The sequence below is a fragment of the Polypterus senegalus genome, chromosome 13 (genome assembly GCF_016835505.1).
Source record: "Polypterus senegalus isolate Bchr_013 chromosome 13, ASM1683550v1, whole genome shotgun sequence".
Classification (NCBI taxonomy): Eukaryota; Metazoa; Chordata; class Cladistia; order Polypteriformes; family Polypteridae; genus Polypterus; species Polypterus senegalus.
Window position 1 is genome coordinate 29,512,812 of NC_053166.1, and position 18,662 is coordinate 29,531,473.

Sequence of the window (18,662 nt, forward strand, 5' to 3'; positions counted from 1 at the left end):
TCCTTTCCCGTTGCACGCGGACACGTTCCCTCTGTATTGACTGGTGAATGTCACCCAGCCCTGGCATAACGGAGTGTGTGCACGCCGGTGACTGGCAGCGGAGTGGCATCACGTCTAGCGCTGTATTCAGCTTTGTACGCATTTTACGGCAAGAACAGTTATCGGATGGGTAAAATAATGAAAAGACTGATCAATTATTTATAACTGGAGGATTAATATTTTCGCAAGTGTCTGACAGACATTAAGTTAGGGATTGGGTTTGGATGAGTGGGCACAGCTCCAAAGGGTTAGGGTTGTGTGCGCCTCGATTTTCTTATTGTGTCTAAAAAATGTTCGTGTAAGATTAAGAACTGGCGATCTGGGAGTGTGCCCTGCGATGGGCTTGAGCCTGTTAGTGGCAGGACCCTCCTGTGAAAGACATGAGTGGCTTAGAGTTTTAAACAATTTAAGCTTAACGGTTAAAGCAGGTGAATACAAATGTGTTTATCTGTAGTTGATTCAGATTACGTGTAAATATGCCTTTAATCACATAAATGCATCTTGTTCCATTAATCATTGCATTAAAGAAAACACGCATAATAAATCACTTTTAACAAATACTTTGTTATTAAGACCAGTATAATGTGTGACTGCTCGGTAAGGGACGCTCGCTAACGTCTAACTGCAAGACAGGCCAATGACAACTGACCCACATCCCCTCCCCCATCCCAACTCGGACCAAACAGACACACACACACACTTTATTAGAGGATGCCCCGCCCACACCCACGCCTCGTCACGCTCTTGCTCACTTCATTGGTGCGCTAAACGCCCTGCGCAGAACTTTAAGGTGATATAAACTCGCCCCCTATGAAGTAGCAAGGGTTAAATTTGATGAACAATCGAAACTGAGGTCCGGGGGATTGTTTTTCTTACTATAAAAGGCCTTCATCTTGGATCGAAGAGTTGTTTTATGGTTGCCTTTTAACACAGAATGGTCAATTCATGTTCAACGCGTTTTACTCAATCTAACGCTTAAACAGAGTCGATGACAGTTTTAAAGATGTCTTACTTGTGCATCTTGTGAAGCAGCATATTTAAAAATTATTTGTGGATGGGAACGTTTTCAACTCGGTCTGAAAAAAATATCAAAGCGTTTCGAGCTAAAGTCTACTGTTTTCACAATGAACCTTATCGGGAGCTACCAACACCATCATATGGTACACGAAACGTTCCCATTTGTTCAACGGTGCCATCAAGAAGCCCAATTTTTTCCAGGCTGGGTCTTAAACCACGGCGAAGTCTCTCCGGATTTCCAGATCCATCATTACAATGCGGATTTAGGGGTCCCAGGGCCAGCACAGGATCACAGGCACTTCGAGTCCTTCTCGGGCCGAATGGGAAAGAGACGAGGAGCCGCTCCCAAAAAAGAGCGGCGCAGGACTGAGAGCATCAACAGCGCCTTCGCCGAGCTCAGAGAATGTATCCCCAATGTGCCGGCGGACACCAAACTGTCAAAAATCAAAACACTGCGACTGGCAACCAGTTACATCGCCTACCTAATGGACGTGCTGGCCAAAGACGGCCAGACAGGAGAGACAGAGGGCTTCAAGGCGGAGATCAAGAAGTTCGACAGCAGGGAGATTAAAAGGAAACGAGAACTGGTAAGGAGGCGGGTGCCGTATAGGTCGCGTGTTTGTAATTCGCAGAGGCTGTATGTATTAAGAAAGGCAGAGAAAAAGAGTGAGAGAAATGAACATCAGAGGAACCATTACTTCTGATGCTGACCACTTGAATGTAATCGTAAGGTCATTTCGCCGTGGAATGGAACAAGAGCGCATATTTTAAAGCAAACACCCGTTATATTATATTCATTCATCTTCCAAACCTGCTTTTCCAGAACAGGTTCGAGGAACAGCAGGAGCTAATCTCATTCAGCAAACACATTATTATTATTACTATATGCTGAACCCAGTGACCTAAAATGTTTTACACTGTACAAACCGCCCGTTTTAATAATTTAGAGAGTTAAACACAATTGTAACAAATGCACAGGAAGAACTTCGCGACGCTAGTAATGATTACTCTCACAAATGTATCCTAATGTCACGATCACGTTGTTTCACTTGGTGCCGTTTAGAGAGCGGTTGTGGTGGCGAGGATCTGTCACGCTTGGACTGAAATCGAATGAAGTGTGACGCAGACTTGTATTTGACAAGACCCTTAAAAATCAAAGTGCCCGAGTGGTTCTTCAGAGCGATGTCATATACGATCTGTATCCACAGGAAGGTTCTAGAAAGAGTGTTTATTTATGTAGATCTGCTCAGAGTAAATAATCATGACTAGAAGGTAACAGATTTGTGTAATACCAAGAAGTCAGTACAATGCGTACAGCAACACAGGCCATGTCTAAGTTTTGTTAACCTGTTAGTGTTCTGCTAGAAAGCCCATCATACATTAAATATTTATTTATTTATTCTACATATTAGGAAGTTGTTTTCAAAACACTAATAACCAACTTCATACGCGGTGAACCTTTCCCAGAATGAAATGGTGCTTAGTCAAGTAATGGCGCTACAGGGGAGCCACTCAATCCAGTAAAGAACCATTAAAATGCCATTAAAGAAGCAGGAGTTTTAAGAGTGAAGATCACAATTTTAGAAATGTTTTTTCCCGGCCATAGCAGGAGACGAACTGAAAATATTTCATGTACAAAACGTCATTTTAATGTTTGTAATTTACAATCGATTTATTTTACATGATAGTATCTACAATTGAAACCGTCAATGACTTTCAGGTTTTGTGTTCAAAACGCGTATTCACGTTATAAATTAGAAGTCTGAGAATGATTATGACAATAAAAATAAATTAGGAAAATGGATAAGTGGATGTACGGGAGTTTAAAATCATACATGTTTTGCATAAATTCTCACTATACGTGTATTTCATTCAAATTGTTCTTTTTATGTTTATTTATTTGGCTGGCGCTTTTATCCATGGCGACGTACAATCTTTCAGATGCAAATAGTTAAATTTCTTCTGTTTTTTTCCAATTGGAGAACAGACAAGTGTGTGTGTGTCTTTAATATACTTTACAAATAAGGCATAATAATTTACTGTTAATATTTTACAGTTGAAAATATGTGGAAGCGCTCTGAGCCTGTATATTATACGTGAAGAATACGACACGAAAATAATTGAAATTAATTACACTCGATGACAAAAACGAAGTTGGTTACACCAGGTCTTGTCCGCATTTCAGTAACACAGATGCAGTGACCCTTTTTATATATAATTCGGCTAATCTAAATATATTTTTACAAATTATGAAACCATCAACGTTTTCTTCTAGAAGATCCAGTGTCTTTACACAGGATATTAGGTCTGCCGGATATAAAGATATATTTGATAACCCTCTAAAATATGTCTGTAACATATGAAACTAACCGACATTTTTGTTTCGTTTAACAGAATGAAGACCCCCAAGCATCTTTAATAAACGACAAGAAACTGAAAGGAAGAACAGGCTGGCCACAGCAAGTGTGGGCTTTGGAGCTCAATCAGTGACCTTTGCTAATGCCGGGCAGAGTCGAGCCAGTCGGGTCGGGTCGGGCTCGTCTGACTAGGAGTACAACCACTGGTCCAAATAGTCGTGCAATCTTCGTAAAGGCCGAGTCTGACCCCGTGAGAGAGCGCAACGAGGAGGATGACACCGCAGACTGAGGAAGGACCCGCAGAGGTCTGCTCCTGCACACCGGGCTGCTGCTGGCAATCACTGGAGCCTTCACTATGCTCTCTTATCGCCTTGAACTCCTGTAAACATTTCTTTTAAAACGGTGACATACTATTATTACGTGTCCAAAAACGCTTAGATGGCTACAGAAGCTATTGACTCTCCATTCAATTTAATAAAATCGTCACGTTTGAAAAGTCCATTGTGTTGCAGCCAGATGAACTTCTGTAATTTTATTATACTGAACTTGATAAATGTCTTCGACTACCTCCTGTTTCTGACGACATTATACAGGTAACAAAACGGAAAGACAAATGTAGTTAATTATCCTTGAAGTTAAATGTATTCAGTGCAAAAAGGACAAATATGTCCGCCGGGGTAGCTGTGCCTTCGAAGGAAAACAAAAAACAGAAAAAAACAGAAAAACAGACAATCGAAACGCACTGAACAAGAAGAGGCGAGAGGGATTTGCTATTCATTAAGTAGACGTGCAATTATTGCAGTCATTTTTATTTTATCTGGGATAAAATGAAATGTCAATAAATATTACTATGTACAAGAGGAACTGTGTACGTGACATCATATGATTTCTGGGCGAAAGGCACGATATAAAACAGGCACCATACTCACAAAGGGTTTCAACTTTACTGCAATGCATCCGATTTCTTTATCAATTTCCGATTCGGCAGAGGCCGAGACTGGGGTGTTACAGGAGAGCCAAAACGTCAAGCAGTTACCTCAAATGATTGATAGAAATAAATTATGTAATGCAAACATTAGAAATGTCTGTTAATATTAATCTTAAAGCAAATGGCAGACACGCAGTGTTGATACAAAATAACCTGTCCGAGTCCGTCAGTCAAAAAAAAAAAAGATCATTTAGTTCTAAACACAGCAAGTAAAATCCCAATTAAAGACCCCGTAACGAAACATTTAAATTATTACTAACGGAAACCGTTTTTGCAGATTCCTTCCATTTTGTGTGTCTGAAGTAAAATGATACAACAAACATATAAAAGTTTATACCTCGACGAATTAATTAAAATGTGATAGTTCTAGAAACACAATGAATAAGTTATAATTTAATTACTGATCCTAAATTAAAATTGAAAAAATGTAAAAATGCGCTTGAACCGCTCACTAGCACTTCTGTCTTCTCATTTATGTTTAATAAACTTGCCAGTTTTAAAATTCACATGTAAATACTGGGGAGTTCTCCGTCTTCACCTCAGAGGACGCACAAAACACTCCCGGATATCGGTGCGACTGTTTTCACATATATATCAAAAATACTATTTGCAGCTCAGTAATCAATACTAATAAAAATCCCTTCGATTAGGTTGCCGGGAAAAGACACAAAGAAATTTCCCCGCCACCTCCTAACGTTCTGCCATCAACAATAAACGCTGGTTTGGCCTTTATAATATTAACAGATGACAAACTGACATGAAAACAAATCGCTTTTAGCTAAAATAAAGTGATCAGAAATACAATACATGTCGATGTGCACGTTCAACAGCAGATCTTTCTTTTTTTCAGATTTGGTAAGTGGTATATCACAGCGCTGTACTTTCACAGCTTTCCGAATTCAACATGGCTTTGTTGAACTTTATTTTTTTTTTTTATTCGATCGCCTTCAGCCTCGCATTTTCAGTTCTTATCTATCTATCTATCTATCTATCTATCTATCTATCGCCACTTTTATACCTTAAGGATCTGAAAGCCTCGGTGCCTTTATTTAACATTACATTTACACGCATTCATTAAGCAGACGCTTTTATCCAAAGCACCTTACAAAATAGGTTACCAATCTGGATGGAGGCTGTTTTGAAACAAATGCCAAACAGGACTAAGTTACATAATATTACTCTTTAACATACAGTAAAAGATCCAATTTCACTATTAAAAAAATTGCACCATTAAATGAATGCCCAAAGAAATTAAGTACACGTGATCAAGCTCGATGTAAAAAATTAGCTTCTAATTCATTGGTTATTCTGGCAGGACATATTTTGTTGTTTACTAAGAATGAAAAAGTCATTATCACCACCACTGTCCTACGGGGGACTTTATTATTATTTAGTTAGGATGTGGACATTTCTATTTTTTATTTTGTTAACGGTGTAAGTTCATGTTTAATATCAATCCAAACTGCAACCCAGATAAACTTCTGTAGCTGCGTGATATCAGTGAAACGGGGATACCCGATCAGAATCGGAGAATTTATTTTATTTTTGACACGTGGATGTTTGTTTTTTAGAAGCAAAATTCTTTTTGTCATATAATTTCTTTATGGAAATTTTATTAACAGTCACAAGCATACTCATTTCACATTATAACGCCACTTGCTGAATAAACATTCCCATTAATTCGAATTCCTAGATATTAGCAGTTTTACCAAAATAAATATTTGCATATGTTTATGAGTGAATTACAGTGTAGTGTAAAAAAACTAATATATACTTGATGATGGCTGTACAGCCGAACCGTCGTGTCTTTTACTCTATTTTCTTTTAAGCGTGAAAATATTTTTTAACCCTTTTCCCTATATATATGCAATTTATATATATTTTTAAAGTTATATAAAACTTTAAATAAATTACATATATATCCTAAAGCTTGTCAGTTATTATAAACATACACTGGGAATCAGAAATATGACATATTGTGTGAGATGTTTGCTAAAATCTGAAAGGAAATTAAACACATCAAAGGGACTAATTAATGTAAGTTGTCTTTAGAAGGTGGCTACCTTTAAATTCAGTCTGGTGGTTATTTTGGCGATACTCCTTACCCCGCAGCATGACGCTGCATTTGTTTACAATGCTGCTTGCTTTTATCGAGTGGGAATATATATATATATACACACACACACACACACTATCAAAGATGCTCGGGCAACTCAGACATTTTTATGATTTTATTAAATTTGAACTTCTGTTTGTATCCAAGTTTTCCGATTGGACCTTTATAAAATTCTATTATTTGCTGCATATACTTAACAAAAGCTTTAACATCGGGGCAAACGAAGTATTAATGGGTCAAAAACGAACAAAAACAAATTGTTACACATTGTAATCCTAAAAATATTGAGGGGAGACATAAAGCCTTATACATTCAACTTTGAGCAGTGATGAACCGAAATCTCTAAATTGCCCCCCTTGTGTGTGTGTGGGTTGGGTGTGCGTGCGCCTGGTGTCGCCGAGAAATTCCGGTCCTAGAGGTTTAGAGGTTTTCGTATGCGTGCAGCAAATTATTGCGGCTTTGAGAAAAAACAATACTATTCTTCTCCTGCTAACTGAAAATGTATTTGCATGTTTATAAAAATCTATCTGTATACACCTCTCTTCCAATCTGTAATCTTTTATACAAATTCACATATGCGATTCAGACTTAAAAAGAATATACAGTATATACACTTTATGATTGTAGCTGCAATCCATAAAGGGAGACAATGAATCGCGTATCTTAAATTTTTTTTTTATTACTAAGCTTCCAGCTCCTATAGTCCTCATCGGACAGAAATGATTTGACATTCAGGAATCCAATGCAATAGTTGTGAGATTCTCGTAATGCCGACGTTTCCCATTGTCACTCTAATACATTGGAGGGCTTCTTCCGTAGGAATGGAAGCGAAGGTATGTGATACGATTTGCATTTTAGCTGGAAATCCACAAACGGAGAAAATGGTGTACCTGTGTGTATAGGAATAGATGTTTTTACTGTAATTTTATTAACGGACTTGTGTAGATCATTTTATTTAAAGCCTTAGTGAATTTTAGCTGGTTCAGGTGTCTTTTTAACACACCGGCTTAGTAAAGGACACAAGTTTTTCCTCAGAGCAGCCAGACTCTTACAAATTATGAGTGTTAATTGGTTTGAAAACATTTGTATAAAGAAAGTAACCCCAAAACTCACAGCTCAAGAGCAAACAGCCCACCGTGTATACGTCGATATCTCCGGTGACCACGAACGGATTTCTAAGACGGAACTCCTGGGGAATCTGACATCAAAAAGACAGCCAAATGTCGGATGCTGTGAAGGAAAAAAAGAAAAGCTTTGATTTCGCGTGCCTGGATTTGAACATTTAAACAAATCACGAATTTAAATAAATAAGGCGGAAAATAAGTGCCAAATTGAAACTCCATCAAACAAACATCATTCCGTATGTTTATTCGCAGGAAACTGGAGCAGTTCGTTATTTACATTGAAATGATTTTTCTAAGAGTATAAAATAAACTCAAAGAGCATACATGAAGACAATAAGCCTTCAGTGTTCATAAATTAAGAACAGAGACTTGAAATCGTGGCATGATTTCATAAATTCTTATTTAAAGTAGCATAAAACCCTTACTTATCACTAGACGACTGAGTAAAATGCGCAAAACACTCTATAGACCTTTTGGCACAAGCAAATGTTCACTTTAAAAGTCTAAATTATACATATCTTTGAAAATACCCTATTTAATATATACAGAAGTTGGGGACTGTTTTAGTACAAACAGCCGAAATCGTAAAGCTTGTATGATTCGATTGGACGCATTGAACACCATGCCAACAGATCTCAGGAAAATAATAGAATGTATGCAATAAATATATAATAATACAAATAATGCACACACATCTATTTTGGATAGGTTTTTGTGTGAGCTGTGTGTATTTTATACATAAATAAATAAATAAATAAATAAATAATTTTTTGTATGTATAAAGTACCTACACACACATATACCGTGTGCAAAGTATTATAAGATACATATCAAGATTTTGGAAAGCCGCTCAGGTTCACGCAAGATTAATAATAATCGAATAACTTATTTGAGGTGAACAGTATAAAATTACAATGACATTAACAACAGCAGTGCCATGTTAAGTCTACAAAAATAAAAAAAATTGTGAATGATTTTTTCCAGTATATAACATCTCAATGGCAGCTTTACTCTATACAGTTATAGGAGGAAAATGTATTAAGGGTAGTATATCACGGCTTGTTGCCTTCTATGATGAAATGCCCGCTGTTACATCCGTGCCCGTCTGTCAGTATCACTGGATGGTTTAATTCCCAGGTATGTCATCTGGCCAGTGGAATATACTAAAGGCCGCCCTCTTTTGCCAATTAAAAGTCGATTGGCAGTGTGGTTACAAGTATCACCGACTTTATTCCCCTTTTTACAATAAGTTATTTCTAAAGCACATTTTCATACATAGGATGTAACTCAAAGTGCTTTACAAAATGTCAAAGAAATAAAACGAGAAATAAAGACATAAAACTCTACATTATTATTTATTTATATTTTATCCATCAAATCATGAATCCATTTTCTGAGCAGTTAAATTTATACAAGGTTAAGAACACAAAACGACCGAAATAATAATACAATCACCGTTAATTAAAGTTAATGAAGGCAGGACGGTCGCGTTATCTCTCACTTCCTTCGATAAAGTAGCGTCGTGTCTTTAAACTACGATAAGGACGCGCAACACAGAATTGCGTCTGCGATTCCGACATTTCGACATCAGTAGCTGCGGTTTATTGTTTATATTTGAAATACAAATAGTTTGTGATGTAAATAGACTGAAGAATACCTGGTATAATATTATGGGACTCGGGTAATTCAGTTCAATGGAACGGAACGGGGAGCGGGAGCCAAAGCCGACAGAATACATATTATAATTAAACATTTAAAATAAACATATGCTTTGATTAAGGTGAAACATGCGCATAGACGTTGTTGTTTTGTCTCCCTCGTGTCCTGCACACAGGAGTTCTCTGGTTCTCGAGTCTACCGTTAAGTGGATCTCCGTTAAACTTTTGCGATTTTCTATCCTCAACGCAGACATTTGACCTGCCCTGTGTGTTCGGTGCCTTCAGCTTTCCTAACCATCTGCTTTCTTCATTTTACCGATTTTTCGACAGTCTATTCGACCCCTTTTTGAAATATTCAAATTCATCTGTGGTGCTAGGTTTTTTTTTTTTCACTTTTTTTTTTACTAACACGGGCAACTCCAAACTGTGCGTTTGCATGTCTGTGATTGATTGGCATGCTGTCCAGGAATGGCTCCTGCCTTGCACTCCCCAGTGCTGTCGGTCCAGTGTCTACTACCCAGAATTAGATGTATTTGGTTCTAGCATGCCTTTAATTTTAAAGTTAAATCTGTCTAGTCCTCACGGAACCTTTCTTGATGTTAAATGATTTGGCCGTCGATCGCCCTCGACATCAGGGCGCTGTTTACAACACTACAGGAAATTCATGCAACTGCGAAAAAACGCCAACTTTTTATTAAATTTGGAAATTCAGAAAGTCATTTCTTAAACATCTAAAAGAAACGTTTAAAAACATCCAAAAGAAAGAAAGAAAGAAAGAAAGTTTCGTCACTTCAGATAACATAACTGAAAACAATTTACTGATGAGAAAAAGCAAAAGGACTTTCACAGGTTACCAATTTAACTTTACCCATGCTTAAATTATTTTGTCACAAGACAAAAAAAGACAGTCATTGAAAGTTAAAAAATGCATTCTGTTGGAGAAAGCACAAAGAAAAAAATTGTGTAGGAATATTTAATTCAGAACCCAATTTATTTTGTTAATGTACATATGGAAAAAAAAGCAAATCTTAACCTTTAAATTTAAACAGTCATAAAGGCACCCTTATTAGTTTGCAGTGTCACGTACAGCACAGTTGCCAGCATTTTATTTTAGAGTTTGGTTCTTTTTGACGTAGACCTGCATGCGCATCCTCTGCCTTTCCCTATTCGCTCACCTGAACTGCCCTCGATCTCACAGAGGACTCGCAGCTTCTTCTTCTTTTTCATTTACAGTTTTCAAGTCTACTAATCCTCGCTGTGCTCTTACTTAACATGCTTCTTTTGGTGCTTGATGCCCCAAAAATCTCGATTAGCTAAAAATGCTTCTAGGTTTCGTTCTCCTTATCATTTCTGCTCTTGCCATTTTCGGATCTACTCCATGTCCATCATTTTTGCACGGCCCTTTTTATTTATAAAAATATCCAGTGTTTTATTGTATTTATTTTAAATATTACACTTGTTTTGGAATTGCAGTTTAAAGGAATATCCCCATGCATTTGGTAATGATGAGATTTTCTTTTAATCTTGGGGATAAACCTAGTAGTCTATGATGACCAATGCTGGACAAAGCAAACAATATCAACATGAAAAAATTAATGTTGCTCGTGTTGGTTTACTGACATGTCAAATCATTCAGCTGCATGCTCACAACATATCTCACGCATTTCTTTTTACTAAAATATTCTTAAATTCTCTTGAGCAAGAGCTCAACGCTTAACAATCGCCAACTAACAGTTGAACTCTGGATCAAAGAAGAAGCCTGAAAGGCCGACAGATATATTGTCATTCTAGGAAGTCGGATGTCACATGCTTTTGGAAGTTGCGAATAAAAATTGACTGAAAACGCGAATCGCACAACAAGTGGGTTGGTCCGGTTGCTGGTGTTTAGCTGCAATTCCAGCAACAATCGCCAACTAACAGTTCTATAGTCTGGATCAAAGAAGAAGCAAGAAAGGCCCAAAAAGATATATTGTCATGTCTAAAAGAGACTGTTATGCTTTTGGAAGTTGCGAATAAAAATTGACTGAAAAAGCGCGAATCAGAACATCGGTTGGTCCGTTACTGTTTGTTCAGGTAATGTTACTGCTTAACTACGCAATATTTTGAGGTATTGAGGTTAGTCGTTTATTAATAAATCGTTTTAATAAACAAATTAAAACTATAAAGTGTTACTGTCCGTACTGATCACAGTGTACGTCGCCATTTTCGACTGACGCCATAATCTGAAGTCGTACAAACGCGGGACTTTGGGGTCCGTTTTCTTTTTGCTTTCCGGGTCAGAGGTCAGAAATTGCGAGTTCCGAATTTTGTAATGTTTGCACTCGCTTTTCTTTAGCTTGTAACTTTTTTTAATTTTAATTTATTAATTTAAATTTAAAAAAAAAAAAAAAATCTTGTGTTCTCCGTACTGTCTGATTTGTAGCTTTCAGATCGTAGAGTTTGTATGTGGAATTTCTGACTCGGAAACAATTTTTTACCGTCTGTCCAAAAGCACGTGAATGCAGCCTAAGCTGTTATTGGGCTGGACTCCGGAATGTTGAAGGAATGGGGGCGGGCCTTCATGTTCGTTCGCTCGCTCCTCTGCGACTTTGCCACGAAGAGGTTGACAGGTGTTCAGCAAGATTTGTTTTCTTTAAAACAAGTTAATTAAAGACTTCTTTAAAAAAAATACGCAAAATGTATACAATTTTATATGATTTATATATCATTTTAATAATATACTATATGTGAAATATAAAGCAATACATGTATAATTTCATGCATTTATAACTTGTTAAATTTTGTAAACTAAAAATTATTTTGTATAAATTTTTATGAGCATTTACTTCAATAATATACACATTATGTTTATGTTGCATGCACATCAATGCTGTTGAATTATTCCAATGAAAGCATCTTATTGTCGCGTACATCCTGTGTACAGTACGGAACGGCTGAATTTGATTACACTTACACACATATACTAATAATAATAAAATTTATATAGCGCTTTTATCACTACTCAAAGCTAATTTGACATATTGTGAAGCATTTTTAACTACACCCTTGTATGTGACTATGTTGTATAGAAATAAATGTTGTTGATATAAGTGATAAGCCATCATATCAAAAATACCAAAAAAGCTAATAAATTCACTTCTGAAGTCTACCTGTTTCAATGTAAAGAAGTGCAGAGCCCATACTAACAGCATCAGGTGCAAAGCAAGAGCCAACCTTGCAGATGCACAAGTCCATCTCAGGGCACATTCACACATATTGGGCCCAATTCAGTCACTCAACAGTGATAAGTGAACTCCACTGAATTTACTTCACTTCCACTTTGAAGAAAACGGAGCAATCTTTGGGAATTATAGGAATTTTGTCAAACTCAGCGAAATGTACTCAAGGCAAGGAGGAAGGAGAAACTGAACTAGTTTTGAGTGGATTATAATACAGTAGAGCCCTTACCAGTATGACTGACACACATCCATAGAGCCAGAGATGCAACAGATCAACACTAAATGCAGCATCGTGCGTCTGCACTACATAGCGAGGAGCATGACATGCTAAATCCAGAAGTGAAGACACAACGTACAATACATTAATGCAAAACAGTAAGGTTTTGCAGTAATAGTCGCAAGTATGGTCTTCTAATGTATAGCTAAAATTAAAATTGTGTGAGTTTTTTTCATTTTTTAAAATTCCTGTGGGGTGCAAATCCTGCCAGAGGACTAATTGGGTAGTGACATCATACACACGTGACCACGCTGTAAATTATTTACACATGTCTAAAGCAGATGGGGAGTAGCACCGTAAAGTGTGCAGTAAGCTCACAGTACGTACACACACGTGAAAGTTCTGTGTACATGTGACACAAATCGGGCAGGCGGCACAGATCAGGTAGCGACAGTCCCCTCCAACACTGGTAGCTACAGCTTTGTGATATCATGCATGCCTTCCAAAGCATCATGGCCGGGGAAAAAAATACGAAGTTTTCTGCACAGTGAATGTTCAGGGAAGAATTTAGCAAATGAGGTTACTGGCGAACCGTGCAAATCCGCTATGAAGAACTCTTTGGTGAATTTTGCTGATCAACACTAGTCACCGATTAACCTAATGGTGCTTGGTCAGAAGAGTTTGAGGTCTACAAGAAGCAGGTTACAAAAGGTGTGTTATTACCATTGTGCCGTTTAAGGTGTACATATCTATAAATGTTTACATACACACTCCACTCTATACTTAAACACAAACTGTATACAATATTGACATTTTATCTCACACACAGAATACCCAAACTTTTAACAGTGAACATTTTAACATTATATTGAATTAACTGTAAAAGATTCTGGAGCTGCAGTTTAACAGCGTGGATTAGTCCGATTGTCCCATCCATTACAAAATATGAAAAAAAATTGAAGCAGTAGTGCCAACCACTGTGCCATCATACCTCCCCAAGATAAGAGTACTTTATCTCTGTCTCCCTCTCCTGAGTCCTCAGCGGTACTGCTAACACACACCCACAGAGCCTGAGATACAAGGGATCAGCACTAAATGCAGCATTACGTGTCTGCACTCCATAGTGAGGAGCGTGACATGCTAAATCCATCAGTGAAGACACATGCAGAACAAGGTATTATCATTAATAGTCTTCAACCTGCATGCATTACTGTGCCATGCAATGCATTGGCATCCCACCAAGAGCTGACTGTTGTGAGGATAGCTGGGGGTCCCCAGGTCACTGTAAAAGAAAAGGACTCCCCCAAAAATGTATTTGTGGAAGAACGACTTTAAGTCTACCCTTTTCAGTGCAGTCTGTGCCCACACATAAAAACATAAACCAGATGAGCTCTGGTTGGCACTGCCTCTTTTTTCAGAAGGTTTTGGTCAGCATTTTGGAATACGAGTCTTTTCAGTAGGGCCCTTGCACATTTGGCTTGCAGAAAAGCAATAGAATCTTGACTTTGCAAGATCAAGGCACCATGAGGTGCTCAGGTTTGGTTCAAGCTCACCAGAGGGCCTGTAGACTACATATTCAGATTGTCACATGCTAGAAAATACATTGTGATGTGCTGCCAAGAATGACACATAATGCATATCACACAAAATGACCAATAAATCAGGCCCTTCTTCTAATGGCATTAAGAAGGCATTAAAACTTCAAAGATTCCTTAAATGGCTCAGGACAAATGTCTTAAAGTCCATAATTTAGGTGGCATCACTCAGTTTACATTTGTCCACTCTGATAATTACACCTTCCATATTTACCATATTTATTGTTCATGTATCTCATAATTAGGATTCAACACTCATGACCCCAAATTGAACAAAATGGACAAAGGACTGTCACAGATGTGTGTGCATGTGTAGTTTACAGTGGATTCAGAAATTATTAGACCTCTTCACTTTCTGCACACTTTACTGTGTTGCAGATTTCATTTTACAAGAACAAATTTGTTATTTTTATCCATCAATCTATACTCAGTAACCCATAATGATAAAATGAATGAAAGGCAGACAGTGTGGTGGACAGGTTAAGGCTTTGGACTTCAAACCCTGAGGTTTTGGGTTCAGATCCCACTACTGACATTGTGTGACCCTGACCAGGTCGCTTGAGTGGCCTGCGCTCCAATTAAAAAAACAAAAACAAAAGAAATGGAACCAATTATACCATAAAGGTTGTAAATCTTCTTGAGTTAATGGCTTCAGCCAAATAAGTAAATGAAAACGTTTTCAAGAAGGTTTGCAAATGTATTTATTAATAATCAAAAATGGAAGCCTGTCATTCATAGAAGCATTGAGACCCTTTGCTGTGATACTCCAATCCAGAGTGAGCTCAGGTTCCTCTGGAGATGTGTCTAGAACTTGACTGGTGTTCACCTGTGGCAAAGTGAACTGACTGGACATCATTTAGAAAGACCTGTGCATATGAGGCCCCACAATTTACCCAAGACAAAAACAAGCTAGGAATTCCAAGAAACCCTCTGTAGACCTCTGCAGTCAAACTGAGGCAGGGCATACATCAAGGGAAAAAGACTTGGTTGATCGCAGGGGAACAGTTGCCTCAATAAATGTGAAATGGAAGAAGTCTGGAACCAGTAGGACTCTTCCTAGAGTTGGTCATCTAGTCAAACTCAATAAGAAGGCATGAAGGGCCTTAGTCTGGGAGGTAAACAACAACCCAATGGCCCCTCTAACATAGCGGCAGAAATCCTTTGCTGAGATGGGAGGACCAGGAGGAAGGAACTCCATCAACAAGGAGTTTATGGTAGTGTGGTTACATGGAAACAACTCTTGAATAAAAAGGCAAATGCCAGCCCACTTGCTGTTTGCTAAATGCCATTTAAGGAAGAAAACGATTCTGTGGTCTGATGAAACAAACAGGGGCAGGGACAGAATTGACAGAAGGATGAATGCAGCCAAAGATAGAGGAGGCCTTGAAGAACATCTGCTAGCGAGTGCATATAACCTCAGATTCAGAATGATGATGACCTAAAGCATAAAGCCAACACAATGCTGGAGTGGATTCAGAACAAGTCCATGAGTATCCTTAAGTGGCCCAGCCAAAGCCCAGACCTGAACCCCATAGAACATCTGTGGAGAGACTTGAAGATGGCAGTTTACAGACATTTCCCATCTAATGTAATGGAGCTTTAGAAGACCTGCTAGAAAGAATTGGATAAACTACTTAAATCCAGGTGTGCAAAGCTTGTGGAAACTTACCCAAGAAGACTCTTAAGTTCAGACGGCACGGTAGCACAGCGGTAGCTCTACTGCCTCGCAGTTATTTGACCTGGGTTCTCCCCATGTCCGCGTGGGTTTCCTCTGGGTGCTCGGGTTTCCTCCCACTGTCCAGTCTAGGTGCGCTGGCGATCCTGAAATGGTCCCTAGTGTGTGCATGTGTGTGCCCTGCGGTGGGCTGGCACCCTGCCCGGGGTTTGTTCCTGCCTTGCGCCCTGTGCGGGCTGGGATTGGCTCCAGCAGAACCCCTGTCACCCTGTGTTAGGATATAGCAGGTTGGAAAATGATTGACTAACTGACTCTTAAGTTCTAATGCTGCCAAAAAAGGGCTTCTACAAAGTACCGAAATTGTACTGTATAAGAAAGTTTTCAGTTTTTGATTTTTAAGAAATTTGTAAATCTTTCTCAAAACCTTTTTTTCACTTATTATTGAGTTAAGTGATAATTGATGGCCAAATGAAAAAAACAAAACAAAACAGAAGAGCAACTAGGCTGATTCCATAATTGAAGTGTTAAAAATTGTGAACGTAATTAGTGCAGAGGAACCCGGCTGTCACTTCAACAGGAACACAGAGGCACAGGTGGAAACATGTTGAGGGTAAACTTCACACAAACATTATAACGTTTTTGTTAACACAGAAAACCACAGACACATGGAATAAGTGACCAAGCAGTGTGGTGGAGAGTAGGACTTTAGGGACCTTCAAATTTTGATGATATTTCAAAAGACATTAGGAGGATTGGACTCACAAGTGTTGTTGGACTGAATGGTCTGTTCTTGTCAAACTTTGCATGTTCACAGGAGCATCAGTACCCCGGTTATTCAACAAAAACTCAATTTCTAAAATGTCATGTAAACCCTTATTCCGATTACAGGAACCAGGTCATTGGCCTCTGAGTAACCCGATTATCAGAGGAAGATTCCTCCACAAATAACCCAATTATGTGGCCATGTAAACCCTTAACCTTGTTAGAGCCGAGGATTTTCCATTGCACTCTGTCAGCCTGCACATGTATTTGCTTTGCACATGCTTCCAACCGCCATGGGTAAAAGCATCCACCAGCTAAATTTCCAGAAGCAAATGTTCAGTCAATTGCATAATTAGTTCTCTTGGCTATATATTATCTCTAAAAATTTCAGAAATTACTAAATTTACATTAATAGGCTGAATGTGCCGTGCTAAACTCAGCAACAAAATCTCAAGAACAGTAACGTAACATGTTAAAAGTAATGTGAATTACATATTCCAATTTTTTAAAGTAACAAGTAACCCAACGTAACACTAAATTTATTAAAGCATAAATATCCAAGCTATTATCATACCAGTAGTATTTAGGTGTAAAGCAAGAAGCATCCGCTCCGGGTCAGTCCTCTGCAGGGCTCAGCCACACAACCAACCAGTAAAGAGTGCAATCTGGTAACAGAAGCCTACACACAAAGTGTCAATTTGACTAAACATTTATAAAGCAAACACAAGCAAATCATCACAGGTTGTCATGTTTATTTTTGCATTTACGTTGGCTGATAATGATGTTTAACTCTTTTTGTTTGCGCAGTTTAATGAGTGTTTTGACAAAGGAGAACTCCAGAAAATGACTTGCGCGTGTAAATGGGGATTATTAACCCCTTAACGCGCACACGTACCGGTCCCGGGACATAACAGCGTTTTAAAAACGTTACAGTAATGTGTGCATGCCCATCTGCCATGCATCTCGACATACTACCCATCAAATGAAACTTTAAAGTCTCGTCTTACCGATGATATAAACCATTTTGACACACAACAACCACAGCACTGACACTAAAGCCTTTTTTACAGAGAAGTACATACTTTTAAGAGTTGACTGTGCCTACCTTTGAAGACCCCCTGCAAGTCAAACATCAATATTTCCGAGCAGTATTGATCCCATTGTGTCCGTAAGGCTCCAGCGAATATAATCCAGTAAAACGATTTAGGTACAAAACACACGATATATCCTCAAAGGGACAAAAACTCCAGAAAACGTTTCATAACTTGAGACCACCTATGTAATTTTTTTTCATTTATATTGATCATATCAGACGTAATTTGTTTCTGTCGGTGATAACCATGCTACTGCATGAAACACGGAAGTGTTAGCTTCTGATCGACACCTAAGTTGGCCAATTACGACGGGTCTGGGGTTGACTGGCACCTCGTATAGCCAACGAGTGTCACAGACAGCTTGAAGGATGACGTAAAGCTCCAAACCCTGGTAGAATCTACCAGTTTGATTGGACACTGTGACTGACACTCAAAACTTACAGCCAATGAGCAGCCGAGCATTTTGATATGTAACTTGCCATACTAACTTGTAAACAAACGATCGAGCTGCGAAGGTGGCATTTGTGCCAGTCTGCAGAGTTGGTGCGTGGTTGTTTATTGTGATTTCGCCAAGTTTTTTCGCATTTTAAATATGAATAAAAGTAGAAGTTTAAACGTAAATAAACGCTTGATTAAATAATAGATGCATGTACGCGCGAAAGTATTCAACCGCCCAGGAGACGTCTAATGGCAGAGAGCGACATGTGCCACGCCTTGTGCTTTCTGCTTGCTAGTGATTGCTGCCATCAAGTGGCACATGGAAAAACGCTGAGCTGTGTTGTAACAGTTTGTAAAAGAAATG

At 38.4% G+C, this 18,662-nt stretch overlaps 1 protein-coding gene across 1 annotated transcript; it reads left to right on the forward strand.

Annotated features, from left to right (window-relative positions):
• The first annotated feature begins 856 nt into the window (after window positions 1-856).
• On the forward strand, window positions 857-4,274 carry LOC120542785 (heart- and neural crest derivatives-expressed protein 1-like). Its single transcript, XM_039775436.1, has 2 exons — window positions 857-1,643; window positions 3,451-4,274. The coding sequence occupies exons 1-2, from the start codon at window positions 1,164-1,166 to the stop codon at window positions 3,544-3,546; spliced, it is 576 nt and encodes a 191-aa protein (XP_039631370.1). The 5' UTR covers window positions 857-1,163; the 3' UTR covers window positions 3,547-4,274.
• The last annotated feature ends 14,388 nt before the right edge of the window (window positions 4,275-18,662 follow it).

What these genes read in the sequence shown, in the direction of transcription:
- LOC120542785 (XM_039775436.1), top strand. Translation starts at nt 1,164, where the DNA reads ATGAACCTTATCGGGAGCTACCAACACCATCATATGGTACACGAAACG. An exon ending in TTAAAAGGAAACGAGAACTG is followed by an intron (nt 1,644 to 3,450) that starts GTAAGGAGGCGG and finishes TTCGTTTAACAG; the next exon opens with AATGAAGACCCCCAAGCATC.